The sequence below is a fragment of the Leucoraja erinacea genome, chromosome 2, assembly GCF_028641065.1.
Source record: "Leucoraja erinacea ecotype New England chromosome 2, Leri_hhj_1, whole genome shotgun sequence".
Classification (NCBI taxonomy): Eukaryota; Metazoa; Chordata; class Chondrichthyes; order Rajiformes; family Rajidae; genus Leucoraja; species Leucoraja erinaceus.
In genome coordinates, this window is record NC_073378.1 from 7615705 (window position 1) to 7632575 (window position 16871).

General features: G+C 43.0%; 1 protein-coding gene across 1 annotated transcript in view; it reads right to left on the minus strand.

The window, feature by feature from the left end:
- Window positions 1–16871, minus strand: part of cep72 (centrosomal protein 72) — a 162517-nt gene that overhangs the window by 53899 nt on the left and 91747 nt on the right. The window contains exon 7 of the mRNA XM_055666200.1: window positions 106–197. Within this exon, the coding sequence (XP_055522175.1) occupies window positions 106–197 (92 nt within the window). The remainder of the gene's footprint in view (window positions 1–105; window positions 198–16871) is intronic.

Here is a 16871-nt window from a genome sequence, read left to right on the forward strand (position 1 = left end):
TACGTCAAGAAATACTCTGAATATTACAGTGCATTGGTACAATAACATTATTCGCCATAACAATACTTTTCATTTATGCTCAATAGTACAGACTAGTTTTTAAACCTTAGAAGCGTTGACTGGCCAGGACCTGGTTGCATGTGAGGTATTTCTTGCCAAGGATTCCTGGCTTCTTGCATCGTCAATCTTGTGAATACCTTTGTTGAAAGGATAAGAAATTATTGTTAAACCAATGATATAGAACAAGATGAATCTTTAATAGTTAGCAACGGTATAGAAGTGCGGAATCATAATTGCAATGTAAACCTCAAACTGAGAATAAATCATTGTTGCATGCACAGTAGTTAATTCTGTGATGTAAAACCTGCATGCAAAAGATCTATGTCACAAGAAACATTTTTTGGGGGAAAAAAGAGTTAATTTGAAAAGTGCCAGAAATCTGATATAATGATCTGAAAGTCTTTATTCTAAGAGTCGTAGATTTATAGAATCACACAGTGTAGAAACAGGCCCTTTGGCCACACTGAACCAACATGCCTCTTATACATGTCCCACCCGCATGTTTTTGGCCCTCTAAACCTATCCGATCCATGTATCAATTACTTTCCATTCTTATTGGGTTTCAGTAGGAAAAAAGTCCTAAGAATGTTGCCACTAACTAGCCAGTAAAATAAACTTGCCAATAAAAATTTACAATTTACAATTGCTTGAGCATACAAGCTTGCATGTATTAATGTTCTCGGAGACTTGACATTAAAAAAAATGACCCAAAACACTTCACTGTAAATCCGGTAGTTGAGAACTACACTAATTTTTCATATCCACTGTTCCAGGTGTAGACTCCTGTATATCCATTGTCAGAGTGAGGCCCAGCACAAATTGGAGGAACAGCACCTCAGATTTTGCTTGGGTAGCTTACAACCCAGCGGTATGAACATTGACTTCTCTAACTTCAAGTAGCCCTTGCTTTCCCTCTCTCTCTATCCCCTCCCCCTTCCCAGTTCTCCCACTAGTCTTACTGTCTCTGACTACATTTTATCTCTGTACCGCCCACTCCCCTGACATCAGTCTGAAGAAGGGTCTCGACCCGAAACGTCACCCATTACTTCTCTCCAGAGATGCTGCCTCACCCGCTGAGTTACTCCAGCATTTTGTGTCTACCTTTGATTTAAACCAGCATCTGCAGCTCTTTCCAATAAACCGTTGCAATGCAGGATACATGGTACATAACTTCAGTTATGTGAGGTGCACCCAAACTCTGTTGTCAACTGCAATTCGTATTATCTATATACCACATCAGCTCCTCAAATGACCCGTGTTTTGTTGCTCCTTAAATGTAACCAAGATGACCTCCCTAAAAAAAAAAATCATCTTTTCTTAATATCTCCTAATGTGCTGAGAGTTCAGTTTTCTCTGATTAAGTCCAGTGAAGTACTTTGGGTTTGTTTATGATGTAATAATATTTAAATGCGGTTCTGAAATGACTTGTAAACCAATTCCAATCGTACAGCAATTTAAAATACCAAGATTAATCTGATTATTTTACTTGTGGGGCTAAAGCTGACCATGCGATTTCAGCAGGTATTAATCTGTATTGTTGTAAAGTTAATTTCTGTCTTTTGAAGTGATAGGAGAATGAGATAAGTACATGACTTATTAATTAATCAACTGCATTGATTGCAAGGATTAATGATCAACTTCCACACACTAAGCTCCACATAACTGGAGAGAAGGTTGGTACAGCTTGTAAATGACTGTTTTACCATAATCAACAAAAGAACCTGAACTTTAAAAGATGTTGCAGCTAACACACTATTCAAAATTAAAACTCTTCAAACAGCCCAGTTTCATGATTCACGATTCACATTTTTAGGCTGACACAATAGAATAGACCTGGTTGGGAAATACATTATCTGGTGCCATCAGATAAACAACTGAGCACGCTGGTTCAGTAACAATCTATATATTATGGAAAGAACTCAATAAATCTACAAGATCTCCTGAGGACCATTACACTGTGAACTCAATTTGTATGTAATGATACATTTCTCATGCCACTGAGCAATGCAAATTAAACTTTGTCTTTTTATACATAGTCAGAGTCATTTGACAAGGAAAGGCCTGGATGGAGTGGATGTGGAGAGGATGTTTCCACTAGTGGGAGAGTCTAATACCAGAGGTCAGCCTCAGAATTAAAGGACGCTTCTATAGGAAAGAGATGATGAAGATTTATTTAGTGGTGAATCTGTGGAATTCTTTCCCACAGAAGGCAGTAGAGGCCAAGTCAATGGATGTTTTTAAGGTATAGATAGATTCTTAATTAGTACAGGTGTCAGGGGTTAATGGGACAAGGCAGATGAGAAACATACTTGAACGCTTACAGGTAGGCGAAGTGTAGATGGGGCATCTTGGTCAGAATTGGCAGGCTGGGCCAAAGGGCATGTTGCCGTGCTGTATGAATCTGTGAGTCTAAGTCTGTTGCATTTGCCTGTGATTGGTCCTTGTCTCTGTAAATCTTTCCTATCCATGTACCTACCCAAATGTCTTCTCAATATTTAGGGAGGAACTGCTGATGTTGATTTATACCAAAGATATAGACACAAAGTGCTGGAGTAACTCAGCGGGTCAGGCAGCATCTCTGGAGAAAAAGGATGGTAACATTTCGGGTCAGAACCCTTCTTCAGACCCCTATCCTGTGTCTTCCAAATGTTGTTATTGTACCTGCCTCAACTACTTCCTCTGGCAGCTCATTCCATATTTACGACTTTAACTTGTCCTTCGGCATAAAAGGACTTAAAGTGCTGGAGTAACTCCGCGGGTTAGGCAGCATCTCTGGAGTACATGGACAGGTGATGTTTCGAGTTGGAACCCGTCCTTATCCATAAATATTTTAAAACTAATGGAACTGTGGTCGCTGGCCCCAAAAGTCTTGCCAAACGACAATACAGTCACTTCCCGTCTCAATTTCCTATCAGTGGTTTTACCCTCTCCCTTGTTAACATCTTGTGCTGCCATCTATATAGGAAACTTACTTGAATACATTTGACAAATTCCACCCCATGTACACCCTTGGCACTATAGTCCCAAAAAAGTTCCAGTCAATATTGGGAAAGTTAAAATCCCCCAACATCACAACCCTATTAGTTTTACAGTTCCCAGCTATCTTCTAATTCCCAATGACTTTTTGGAGGGCAATGGTACACACTCAACAGGCTCATGGTCCCCATTTTGCTTCTCAGCTCCAGCCACATAGCCTCAATGGATGGACCATCAGTAATCTGAACTCTCATAGACTCGTTGTTACCATTATGTCCCATTATATGGACGGTAAAGGAATGGAGGGTTATGGTCTGAGTGCAGGTAGATGGGACTAAGGGTAAATAAGTGTTCGGCATGGACTTGAAGGGCCGAGATGGCCTGTTTTCCCTGCTGTAATTGTTATATGGTTATTACATTTAAATTTCAAAGCGGAAACAATGGCAAGAACTAACTCAGATACACAACAACCAGAGGCACAGAAATCAAAAAAGAGAAGGAAACTTGCATTTACAAAGAAGGATGAAACAATTGTGACCAACTTATTGCCAGAGCAAGTGCCAAAGTGGTGTTATCAACTTCCTCAACTTTGCACCTGTACTAGAATACAATTAAAAATGTGTTCAAGTATAAAAGCAATGAGCTCCCTTGTTTTCAGAAGAGATTTTCATTTCACAAAGGCCTCAACTAGCGTCAGGACATGCTGACTAGATAGATAGATATGCCATTTATTGTCACTATACATGTACAGTGAAACTGAAAGCTGCTCGTACTCGGTGCATACATACAATTTAGCACAAAAAACAAGAGACAGAAAAACAAAAGGGAGAAGGGGAGGGGGATGGGGGATAGGTGCACAATTTCTGCGGTGCTACATACATATATACATATATACAGATGGAAGTCCGTGGTGTTGGGCAGTGAAGTCAGTGCATGTGTGAATTAGAATTAATAGTAGTTATAATTCTCGGAAAGCAACTATTTCTGAGTCTATTTGTCCTGGATTTGATGCACCTATAGCGCCTTCCAGAGGGCAGCAGGTCGAACAGTCCAAACGCAGGATGGGAGCTGTCTTTGATGATCTTCTTTGCCCTGCTAAGGCAGCGGGAGGTGTAGATGCCCATCAGGGAGGGGAGAGGGCAGCCAATGATCCTCTGCGCTGTCCTAGTTACCCTCTGAAGCCTCTCCCTGTCTGCCATGGTGCAGCTGCCATACCATGCTGTAATGCAGTATGTCAGCAGGCTCTCGATGGACGAGCGGTAGAAGGTCAGCAGCTAGCAGACCGGAATCAGTTAGAATTGGTCCCAACATTTCCTCCAACTTGACCCTTGACACCTCAATATCGTACACTCGGTCCCGCTCTGTTGCGTGTACACCAAAGATAGTGTGGCAAAGTACAGCACCAACTTCATCTGTAAATGTTGTCGGCCAGATCAGCAACGATCAGATGCAATACAGGAGAGGGATCAAGAACAACAACCTTGTCCTCTGCAAAGTGTTGGTTGTTGGCCAAAGGAGTGTGGCACCCGGGTGAACAGAACCCTTTCATCAAATCACGGAGCACAGAAACACTGACCAACTCGTCTGTGCTGACCAAGATGCCCCATCCAAGATTGTCGCATTTGCCCATTTCCCTCTAAACTATATAACCATATAACAATATAACAATTACAGCACGGAAACAGGCCATCTCGGCCCTTCTAGTCCGTGCCGAACACTTTTTTTTTTAAACCTTTCCTCTCCATGTACCTGTCGAGATGCTTTTTAAAGTTCGTTATTTTACCTGCCTCACCTATCTCCTCTGGCACTTTGTTCTGGCACATACCCACCACCCTCTGTGTGAAAAGGTTACCCCTCAGGTTCCTATTAAATCTTTCCCGTCTCATTTTAAACCTAAGCCTTCTAGTTCTTGTTTTCACTTCCCTGTGGAAAAAGACGCGCATGCATGCATCCTATCTATTCTCATCATGATTTGATGCACCTCCCTATACCCGTCAGCGCCTTTCACGACAGGTAATAAAGTCGTAGTCTGCCCAACCTCTCCCTATAGCTCAGGGCTTCGAGACTGTCAACATCCTTGTAAATCATCTCTGTACCCTTTCCAGCTTAATTACATCCTTCTTATACCAGTGTGACCAAGACGAAACACATTACTCCAAATGAGGCCTCACTAACATCTTGTGTAATTGTAACATAATGTTCCAGCTTCCATACTTGACTCCATGATTCATGAAAAACCTCCCTCACCACCCCATCTAACTGTGACACCATTATCAGGGAACTGTGTACTTGTACTCTCAGATCCTCTGCTCTACGACACTCCCCATGGCCATACTGTTCACTGTGAAGATCATGCCCTGGTTTGACTACCCAAAATAAACAACCCCACATTTGTCTGAATTAAACTCCATTTGCCATTCATCGGCCCACCTGCCCAACTGAGGTCTTGCTGATCCCACTGGAATTCCCCACTGTCTCCAATACTATTTTAGTGTCATCTGCAAACTTACCAATCATGCCTTGCCTGCACATTCTCATCCAAATAATTAATAAATATGACAATCACCAAAGGGCCCAGCACCAATCTTAGAGGCACACCACAAGTCAGCTGTCTGCAATTTCCCAGCATTTGTTCCTCTATCTCCCTCATCAACATTCTGATCAACGGAATATGCTAAGAGATGGTTGACAATTGCAAGTTTCTGAGCATCCATTTCGCCAGTAACCTAGGTCCTGGTCCCTTCACTCACACTGGTCCCATGATCAAGAAAGCGCATCCGTACATTTAATTTCTTCTGTGCCTGAGATGATTCAGCATGTCCAGAGGATTTTTTCCAATTTCTACAGATGAGCTAGAGAAAGTATTCTGACGGGATGCGTCTCAGCCTGTTAGGGCAACTGCTCTGCTCTTGACTACCTGGACATGTAGACAGTAATGAATGCAGTCCAGTCTCTTACAGGTTCATCACTTCCTTCCATCTTGTTCATCTTCATAGTACATTGCATCAGGAAGGATGGAAGTGTTGAAGACTAGTTTATGAGTTTAGTTTATTATTGCCCTGTGTACCGTGGTACAGAAAATAACTTTGTGTTGCATGCTACCCAGTCAGTGAAAAGACTATAAGTGAATTCAATCAAGCCATCCACAGTGTACAATACAGGATACAGGGTATAACATTCAGTGCAAGATGAAGTCCAGTGAAGGCCAATTCAGTTGGTCTATCGAAGATAGTTCAGTCTCCAATGAGGTTGATGGAGAGAGGACGGTTCAGTTGCCTGGTAATAGCCGGGAAGAAACTGACCCTGGATCTAGAGGTATGCGTTTTCAAACTTCTGTATCTCTAGCTTGTTGGGAGAGGGGAGAAGCGGAAGTGACTGGTGTGAGTGTGGTCTTTGGTTATGCTGGTGGCCAAGGCAGAGTGAAGTCAAGAGAGTCAAGAGTCAATTTAATTGTCATTTGGACCCCTAGAGGTCCAAACGAAATGCCGTTTCTGCAGCCATACATTACACACAAATAGACCCCAGACACAACATAATTACATTTTACATAAACATCCATCACATAGCTGTGATGGAAGGCCAAAAAAAACTTATCTCTCCACTGCACTCTCCCCCCCCCCGATGTCAGAGTCAAAGTCAAAGCCCCCGGCTGGCGATGGCGATTGTCCCGCGGCCATTGAAGCCACGCCGGGTGGTGCGAGGTCGCACACCGGGTCTTGGTGTTGGAGCCCCCGGTGTGCGCTCGCAAAGTTCCGCGGCCATTCCAGCCGCGCGGGGCGGTGTAGTGAGGCCCCGCTCCAGGAGCTCTTCAACCCCGCAACTCGGGCGGGAGAATTCGCCGCTGCAGGAGCCCCGAAAAGCGGTCTCCCTCCAGGGATCCGCGGGCTCCCCGGCGCCGCCGTCCGCAGACCCGCAGCAGCAGCCTCCGACTCAGCAGCGGCATCGGCAGCGGCAGCGCTCCTCCACCACTCCACCCGCTCCGGACTCGGCCAGCCCCGCGACGGCGACGGTAAGTCGTAGCACCAGAGTCCCCGGCTTCTTCCTGTTGGAGGCCGCTCCTCGTTGCGGCCCCAACGACAACGGAAACCCGACGAGAAAAAGGTCGGGTCTCCAGTGCAGGGAGAGATTTAAAAAGTTTTCCCCCCCCCCACACACACCCCAACAAAAAATAACAAAAACTACATTAAAACACAGACAGAAAATAATAAAAACGCGGACAGACTGCAGAGGCCGCTGCTGGCCAGAGCCGCGCCGCCTACCGGTGTAGATGGAGGTTGGCTTGCATGATGGTCTGGTCTACGTTCACAACTCTGAAATTTCTTGTGGTCTTGAATGGAGCTGTTCCCCAACCGTGCTGTGATGCATCCCGATAAAATGTTTCCTACGGCGCATCTGTGGCAGTTGTTGGGGACATGCTGTACTTCCTAAGCCTTCTAACTAAATAGATTGCTTCGATGTAGCTGTTCCAGGACTAATTGCTGTTGATATTTATTCCTATTGACTTGAAGCTTGCAATCATCTCTATTTCAGCGCCATCAATGTATACCAGGGTGTACGTGCCTCTTAGCTTCCTGAAGTCAATTGCAATCTTTGTCTTGCTGACATTGAGGGTGATGTTGTTATCTTGGCTAGACACAAAATGGTGGAGTAACTCAGTGGGACAGGCAGCATCTCTGGAGAAAAGGAATGGGTGACATTTCGGGTCGAGACCCTTCTTCAGACCGAAGGACTCGACCCGAAATGTCACCCATTCCTTCACTAGTTGCTCAAGTTTCCGAACCAAGCCACGATGCAACTGGTCAGCATGCTCTCGACTGTGCACCTGTAGAAGTTAGAGAGAGTCCTCCTTGACATACCGACTCTCCGTAATCTTCTCAGGAAGTAGAGGCTCTGATGTGCTTTGTTATCATCAGATGTATTTATCATTACCATGTACATGTGTTTATTCTAGCAGCTTCATGCAAACAAGGAATCTCATTTTACCCTATTGTATATGACAATAAAACAATCAGAATACGAGTACTGAAAATTAATTTACGTTACAAATATGCAGCACTTTAGTACCAGCAGAGGGATGAAAATATTCAATAGAAAATTTAACTGCTTTATAAAGCATTAAAAGCATGAATAAGCCTCAATGTACTATAATTTTCAATAACACAAGCTTCAATAACACAATTTTAAGAAAGGTAATGACCCTTTTGGGAAACTGAAAAAGTAGTTTTGTACATGGGAAGACTGCTGAGTGCAGAGGGCTCAATAAATGACAAAGAATCCTAGTTAAACCATTTCCCCCCCCAGAAGATCAACTATAAATGTTACCCAAGCTAGAACGTGGCAAAATTGAGGATCGGTCCTCAAAATATGTATCAGTGCATATTAAAATTAATATTAAAATTTTGGAAAAAACCAGCCTCCCCCACAATTAAAATGTGGATTATGGAGATGTCGGAGACCTTACATTTGGAAAAAATTAGACTCGTCTTAATTGACAAACCAGAATTATTTACTAGAATATGGTCTCCATTTATAGATTATTTGAAAGGGTAGATTGGTCCAGCGCGGGAACCTGACTGAAACTTGAATCCAGAATTAGATGAATTTTTTAATGGTTTTTTAACCTACGGACCTATCTCCTAAGCTGTATTATTGATAGATTACTATATATTTTTTTCTCTTTTATTTTTTTTCTTTCCTCTCTTTCTATCTATGAATATAAATAAACAATTAGAATCAGTGTTAACACGTAATTGATAAATGAGGACCCCAGCTATTTTGGTAGCTGGGACCCCGGGACCCTAGATACTAATAATATGTAATCGTTAAACAAAGTCTGTATGGGTTTGGATTATGATATGCATATGCGTCTAATAAAAATATTAAACAAAATATGCATCAGTGAAGTGAAGCATCAGTCAAGCTTCTAATATGCTTTCTTAAATCCATGAAATTGCTGGCACCTTGGTCTCTTGGAGGTTTTATGTATATTTAAATACTACTATGACTTGCTGAATAAGGATGGCCAGATAACACATCTGTAAAGCTTATTCTTTGCACCATTAATGTAATTGAGTTGAGCCATGAGCCACTGAAGTAATCACATCTTTTTATCATAAAGATGTCACTTATAATAACCGCAAATAAATATTGCAGGAGGTTATTTCTTCAGTTTTAACAAATGCATGAATTAAATGCGTAATTACTCAGAATGTTAAAATTAAGTTAATAGTTTCCTCTCAGTTTCTAAATAGAGCAGTTGAATAATATTGTCATTGTGTAGTAATATAGACAAGATATCAAGTCAAAAGCATTTAATTGTCATATACACCTGGACCAGAACAATGAAATTCTTACTTGCTGCAGCTTTACAGGCACTTTAATGCAAAATAACAACAACTAAATAAAAGAAACAAAAATACAATAAAATATTGGTTGTACTAGGTAACCAGATGACAGTGGTGCAAGCCAAAATACGTAGTTGAATGGTGAGCTGGTTCAAGGGCCTGAAGATAAATGACAAGCTACTCTTAAGCCTGGAAGGAACAGTTTTTAGAGTCCTGCACCTTCTACCTGAAGGTAACAACGTGATGAGAGTGTGGCCAGGGCAGTGTGGGTCTTTGATCAAGACATGGTGTAAACCAGTCACTTTGCTCTTCACCATACTCCTGAAGAAGTTCAATAGAGTGTTCGGCAACATGACAAATCTCCTCAAACCTCTATGGAAGTAGAGAGGTTGAAGAGGCTTCTTTTTGATTGTATCAATGTGCTGGGCCCAGGACAGGTCATCAGAGATATGCACGCCTAGGGCCTTAAAGATGTTCACCACTCTCCTGTCGACCAAGACAGATTCATGGATCTTTAAACTTTGATCCTCTCACTTTTAAGCTATGTCCTTTAAACACATCACAAACAACAGAGGTCCAAGCCCTGTGGAACCTCACTGGCAACTGACATCCAGCCAGAATAACATCCTTCCACCACAACCTTCTGTCTTCCATGAATAAGCCTGTTTTGAATCTCCCTTCTCAAATAAACTTGGTCAGATATATTCTCAGATACTCAAGGCCAAACTTCGAGTGATTTTTTAAAGCCTTTTTTTTCTTGGAGATTTGTAAAAATTATGATCTTGCTACCACAGGTGGATTCGTGCAAGTAAATAATAAAGATATTTCAGGGGAAACTACAACACAAGCTTCTAACTTCATTGCACTTTCAACAAAATATTATTCCTGAAGATTTCACAGAAATTTGATTCCGAGTCACACAAAATGTGTTCAAAGAGGGGAACTTACAGGAGGTGCAAAGAGCTTGGCGGACTATACCACGGGAGAGGTCAAAGATTCCCATGAGGAAGCTTTTTTTCTGAATGGATTATATTGCAAATCCAATGTAATAATTGGTACAATATTTAGTCAATTCATTGGCAGAGAATTTCCTGAGATATACAGTGCCCCCCCATAATGTTTGGGAGAAAGACCCATCAACAAAGACCCATCATTTATTTAGTTGCCTCTGTACTCCACAATTTGAAATTTGTAATTGAAAAAAAATCACATGTGGTTAAAGTGCATTGTCAGATTATATTAAATGGTATTTTTATACATTTTGGTTTCACAGTTGTGTGTATACATAGTCCTCCCATTTCAGGGCACCATCATGTTTTGGACACATGGCTTCACAGGTGTTTGTAATTGCTCAGGTGTGTTTAAATGCCTCCTTAATGCAGGTATAAGAGAGCTCTCAGCACCTGGTCTTTCCATCACCTTTGGAAACTTTTATTGCTGTTTATCATCACGAGGACCAAAGTTGTGCTAATGAAAGTCAAAGAAGCAATTATGAGATTGAGAAACAAGAATAAAACTGTTAAGAGACAGCAGCCAATCCTTGGGCTTACCAAAATGAACTGTTTGGAACATCATTAAGAAGAAAGAGAGCACTGGTGAGTTTACTAATCACAAAGGGACTGGCAGGCCAAGGAAGACTGAAGAATTATCTCTATAATTAAGACAATTCCCAAACACCTCTCCAACAGATCATAAACACTCTTCAGGTGTGGATTTGTCAATGACCACTGTCTGCAGAAGACTTCATGATCAGAAATACAGAGGCTACACTGCCTGATGCAAACCACTGGTTAGCTTCAAAAATAGGATGTCCAGGTTACAGTTGACCAAGAACTACTTAAAGGAGCAACCACAGTTCTAGAAAAAAATAGATGAGACGAAGATTAACTTATATCAGAGTGATGGCAAGAGCAAAGTATGTAGGAGAGCAGGAACTGCCCAAGATCCAAAGCATATCACCTCATCTGTGAAACACGGTGGTGGGGGTGTTATGGCCTGGGCATGTATGGCTGCTGATGGTACTGGCTCACTTATCTTGATTGATGATACAACTGCTGATGTTAGTAGCATAATGAATGGCAGCATGGTGCGCTGACAACAACCTGGCCCTTAACTCCAAGAAGACCAAGGAGCTCATTGTAGATTTCAGAAAGTCTAGGGGTGGCACGCACACCCCCATCCACATCAACGGGACGGAGGTGGAACGTGTTTCTAGCTTCAGGTTCCTGGGGGTCAACATCTCCGATGACCTCTCTTGGACCCACAATACCTCTACTCTGATCAAGAAGGCTCACCAGCGTCTATTCTTCCTGAGGAGACTGAAGAAGGTCCATCTGTCTCCTCAGATCCTGGTGAACTTCTACCGCTGCACCATCGAGAGCATCCTTACCAACTGTATCACAGTATGGTATGGCAACTGCTCTGTCTCCGACCGGAAAGCACTGCAGAGGGTGGTGAAAATTGCCCAACGCATCACCGGTTCCTCACTCCCCTCCATTGAGTCTGTCCAAAGCAAGCGTTGTCTGCGAAGGGCACTCAAAATCGCCAAGGACTGCTCTCACCCCAACCACAGACTGCTTACCCTACAACCCTCCGGGAGGCGCTACAGGTCTCTCCATTGCTGGACCAGCAGGTCCAGAAACAGCTTCTTCCCGGCGGCTGTCACACTACTCAACACTGTACCTCGGTGACTGTCAATCACCCTCCAGGAAAAAAAAAATTGCACTACTATGACTGTATGCACGTAAATATATTTATTTATTGCTCATATTCTATGTCGCTCTTCTGGGTGAGATGCTAACTGCATTTCGTTGTCTCTGTACTGTACACTGCACAATGACAATAAAGTTTGAATCTGAATCTGTATAGACACATTCTATCTGCTCAAGTTTAACAAATGCCTCAAAACTCACTGGCTGACGGTTCATTCTACAGCAAGACAATGATCCTAAACATACTGCAAAAGCAACAAAGGAGTTTTTCAAAGCTAAAAAATGGTCAATTCTTGAGAGGCCGTCAATCACCCAATCTGAACCCAATTGAGCATGCCTTTCATATGCTGAAGAGAAAACTGAAGGGGACTAGCCCCCAAACAATACAATACAATACAATACCATTTATTGTCATTTGAGCCTCAGTGAGGCTCAAACGAAATTCCGTTTCCACAGCCATACAAACAAAAACAATTTCCTACAGACATACACACAATTTAATTCACACAAACATCAGAGGCAGAGTCTTTTCTCTCCCCTGTTCTCCATTTCTCTCCCGATGTCCAAGCCCCAGGCGGGCGATGATAAGTCCCACGGCCATTTTAGGCCGTGCCGGGCGATTTACGGCCCCACTCCCGGTCTAAAAGTCACAAAGTTGGAGCCCCCGGCGGGCGCTGGAATGTCCCACGGCCATGAAGCCGCGCCGGGCGGTGTACCTCCCCGCTCCGGATCGTTCCAATCCCGCGATACGGGCTAGAGAAGTCGCGTTGCGGGAGCTCCGGGAAGCGGTCTCTCCTCCCGGACCCGCGAGCTCCCGATGTCCCAGCCACCGGACCTGCGGCTGCGTTGCTGGAGCCTCTGAGCCCCAGGAGTCGAGTCGCAGCAGCGAGTCACCACCGCTCCCCACACTTCGAGGCCGGCCAGCCCCACAATGGTGAGTAGTCCACAGCTCCGCAGTCTCCCGAGCCCCCGGGTCGTACAAGTTGGAGGCCGCTCCACGGTGCTAGGCCCCAACGACAACGGAGACTCGACAGGGAAAATGTCGGGTCTCCCGGACAGGGAAGAGATTTTAAACAGTTTCCCCCTCCCCCCCCATCTGGCAATGTGCACTTTAGATGTGATTTTTTCTATTACAAATCTCAAATTGTGGAGTACAGAGGCAATGAAAGTAGGCATGCAGGTGCAGCAGGCAGTGAAGAAAGCGAATGGTATGTTAGCATTCATAGCCAAAGGATTTGAGTATAGGAGCAGGGAGGTTCTACTGCAGTTGTACAGGGTCTTGGTGAGACCACACCTGGAGTATTGTGTACAGTTTTGGTCTCCTAATCTGAGGAAAGACATTCTTGTCATAGAGGGAGTACAGAGAAGGTTCACCCGACTGATTCCTGGGATGTCAGGACTTTCATATGAAGAAAGACTGGATAGACTCGGCTTGTACTCGCTAAAATTTAGAAGATTGAGGGGGGATCTTATAGAAACTTACAAAATTCTTAAGGGGTTGGACAGGCTAGATGCAGGAAGATTGTTCTCGATGTTGGGGAAGTCCAGGACAAGGGGTCACAGTTTAAGGATAAAGGGGAAATCCTTTAGGACCGAGATGAGAAAAACATTTTTGACACAGAGAGTGGTGAATCTCTGGAACTCTCTGCCACAGAAGGTAGTTGAGGCCAGTTCATTGGCTATTTTTAAGAGGGAGTTAGATGTGGCCCTTGTGGCTAAAGGGATCAGGGGGTATGGAGAAAAGGCAGGTACAGGATACTGAGTTGGATGATCAGCCATGATCATATTGAAGGGCCGAATGGCCTACTCCTGCACCTATTTTCTATGTTTCTATGTAAATAAATAAATGATGGGTCTTTCTCCCAAACATTATGGAGGGCGCTGTATTCCAAACTATTAATCCAGCAAATGTTACATTTCAATACGTTCACAAGTGACACATTATTTTTTATGACAGCTTCTCATAAAACAATAAAGGGTGCGTTGATAATAATTTGGTGTGTATTATTAATAGTTATACGTTATCTTTAATTGTGAAGGTTATGAATGATAAAGCCATAAATGTATTGATTGCAACTCAGCATTCAAAGGGATTGTGTACAAACTTTCACTCGCAATGCAAAGATCAAAAATATTGTTTTGCAAATTACACAGTTAACTATTTTTATCCAATGTGAAACAACACTGAGTTTAATCCATTCAGAGTTTAGGAAAATCATGATTTTCAGGACACCAAATACAATACAATACCATTTATTGTCATTTGAGCCTCAGTGAGGCTCAAACGAAATTCCGTTTCCACAGCCATACAAACAAAGACAATTTCCTACAGACATACACACAATTTAATTCACACAAACATCCATCACAGTGAACCCACTGTGATGGAAGGCAAAGTCTTTTCTCTCCCCTGTTCTCCATTTCTCTCCCGATGTCCAAGCCCCAGGCGGGCGATGATAAGTCCCACGGCCATTTTAGGCCGTGCCGGGCGATTTACGGCCCCCGCTCCCGGTCTAAATAGCAAACATTGAAGCTAAAATACTTTGAAGCCATTAAACGCTGCTTTGGAAACATATATTGCCTCAAGCTTGGTGCCTCAACGCCTATCGGCTTTGATTCAGGAATATTATTTATGCATCTAAATCTGTTGATCACTTGCTCAAGGTCCTACTCCAAAGTGTCTGGCAACACTGAGTGCAGGCAACACTGTTAAAAATCCCAGCCAAAACATGCCTCCAGCAATAGTACCAAAATCAGATCAACTGCTTGTCTAACACATTTCCAAATATTTTATAAATTCATTACTTTATCTTTAGAGCTGCCCTTATCGACAGAACAGATTGGAGGGTTGTACTGTTGTAACTTTTACCACCTGCACTTGAAATGAATTCACCAGCACAGAGGAACATGTGTTTCTATTACTCAGGTGTTTACACTGCCCCTGATTATTAGTCATACTATCATAGAGACGTACATTAAAGAAACAGGCTCATCGGCTCACCTTGTCCATGCCGTCCAAATTGGCATAATGGGTAGTCCCTTTGCTTGCATTTGGCCCATAGCTCTCTAAAACCTTCCTATCCATGTACATGTCCAAAATGTATTTAAAAGATTGTAATTATATCTGTTGCTATACAGAAAAGGACTGCCCTTCATGTTGCCCCCGAGGCCCCTTTTAAATGTCTTTGCTTTCATCTTAAGCTTGTGCATTCACGTTTTAGAATCCTCTACCAAGGGAAAAAGGCTATGTCTGATCACTTTATCAATGTTCCTCATGATCTTGTGCATCTCAATAAAGTCATGCCTCAGGCTCCTACACTCCAAATAATGAAGTCCCAGCTCGCCCACCTCTCCCGAAAACTCAAGCCCGCAAGACCCAGTAACATCCGAGTGAAGCTCTTCTGCACCTTTTCCAATTTAAGACCATTCTTCCTATGGCTAGACAACTAAAACTGCACACAGTACAACAACGTACAGCTGCATCATGGTATCCCAACTTTCGCACTCAATACCCTTCCCAATGAAGGCCAAAACAAGACAAACGGTGTCTTCATCACACTGTCCACTTCACTTGTCACTTTCAGGGAAACATGCACATGTACTCCCGGTTCAGCAGCACTCTTCAAGGCTCTATGTTGTATTGTGCATGTCTTGCCCCAGTTTGCCATAGCAAAGTGCAACCATTCACACTTGCCATTTTGTTTATGCGCCATCCTAACTGATCTAGATCTTGTTCCAAACTTAGATATCCTTCCTCTGTCTGCGATACCAACCATTTTTGGTGTCATCATCTAGTTTACCACATTGGCATCCAATGGTTAGTGTATATTACAAACAGCAAGGGACTCAGCACTGACTTCAGCCACGCGCCATTGGTCACAGGCCTCCAATCAGAAATAACTACTCCTAATCAGTTCCCCTAAACCAATTGTCAAATACCTTGTCAAATACTTTGCTGAAGTTCATATAGACAATGACCACTCCCTACCCTTATCAATCCTCTTGATGATCTCTTCAGAAACACTGTATGGAGGAGCTGCGGGTGCTGGTTTAAACCAAAGATAGACACAAAATGTTGTAGTAACTGAGCGAGACAGGATTCAATCATGGCTGATCTATCTCTCTCTCCTAACCCCATTCTCCTGCCTACTCCCCATAACCTCCGACACCTGTGTTAATCAAGTATCTATCTATCTCTGCCATAAAAATATCCACTGACTTGGCCTCTACAGCTTTCTGTGGCAAATAATTCCACAGATTCACCACCCTCTGACTAAAGAAATAATAGACAATAATAACAGACACTAGGTGTTTCCTAATCTCCTTCCTAAAGGAATGTCCATTAATTCGGAGGCTATGACCTCTAGTCCTAGACTCTCCCACCAGTGGAAACATCCTCTCCACATCCACTCTATCCAAGCCTTTCACTATTCTGTATGTTTCAACGAGGTCCCCCCTCATTCTTCTAAACTCCAGTGAGTACAGGCCTGGTGCCGACAAGCACTCATCATAGATTATCTTACTCATTCCTGGGATCATTGAGGATACAAACAATACAAACAAGTCTGCAAGGACCTCCACAAATTCCTCCCTAGCTTCCCATAAGGGCATATAATGCACCTGGTCAAGGGCCTATGGATTTATTCACCTTAATGAACTTTTAACCACCACCTCTTTGTTAATTCATACATAATCTAATTAATCACACCTCCACTTCTTATGCTAACGGAGGGATTCCTTACACTCATGGTGGGATTTGTTTGATCCTGACTGCCTAAAT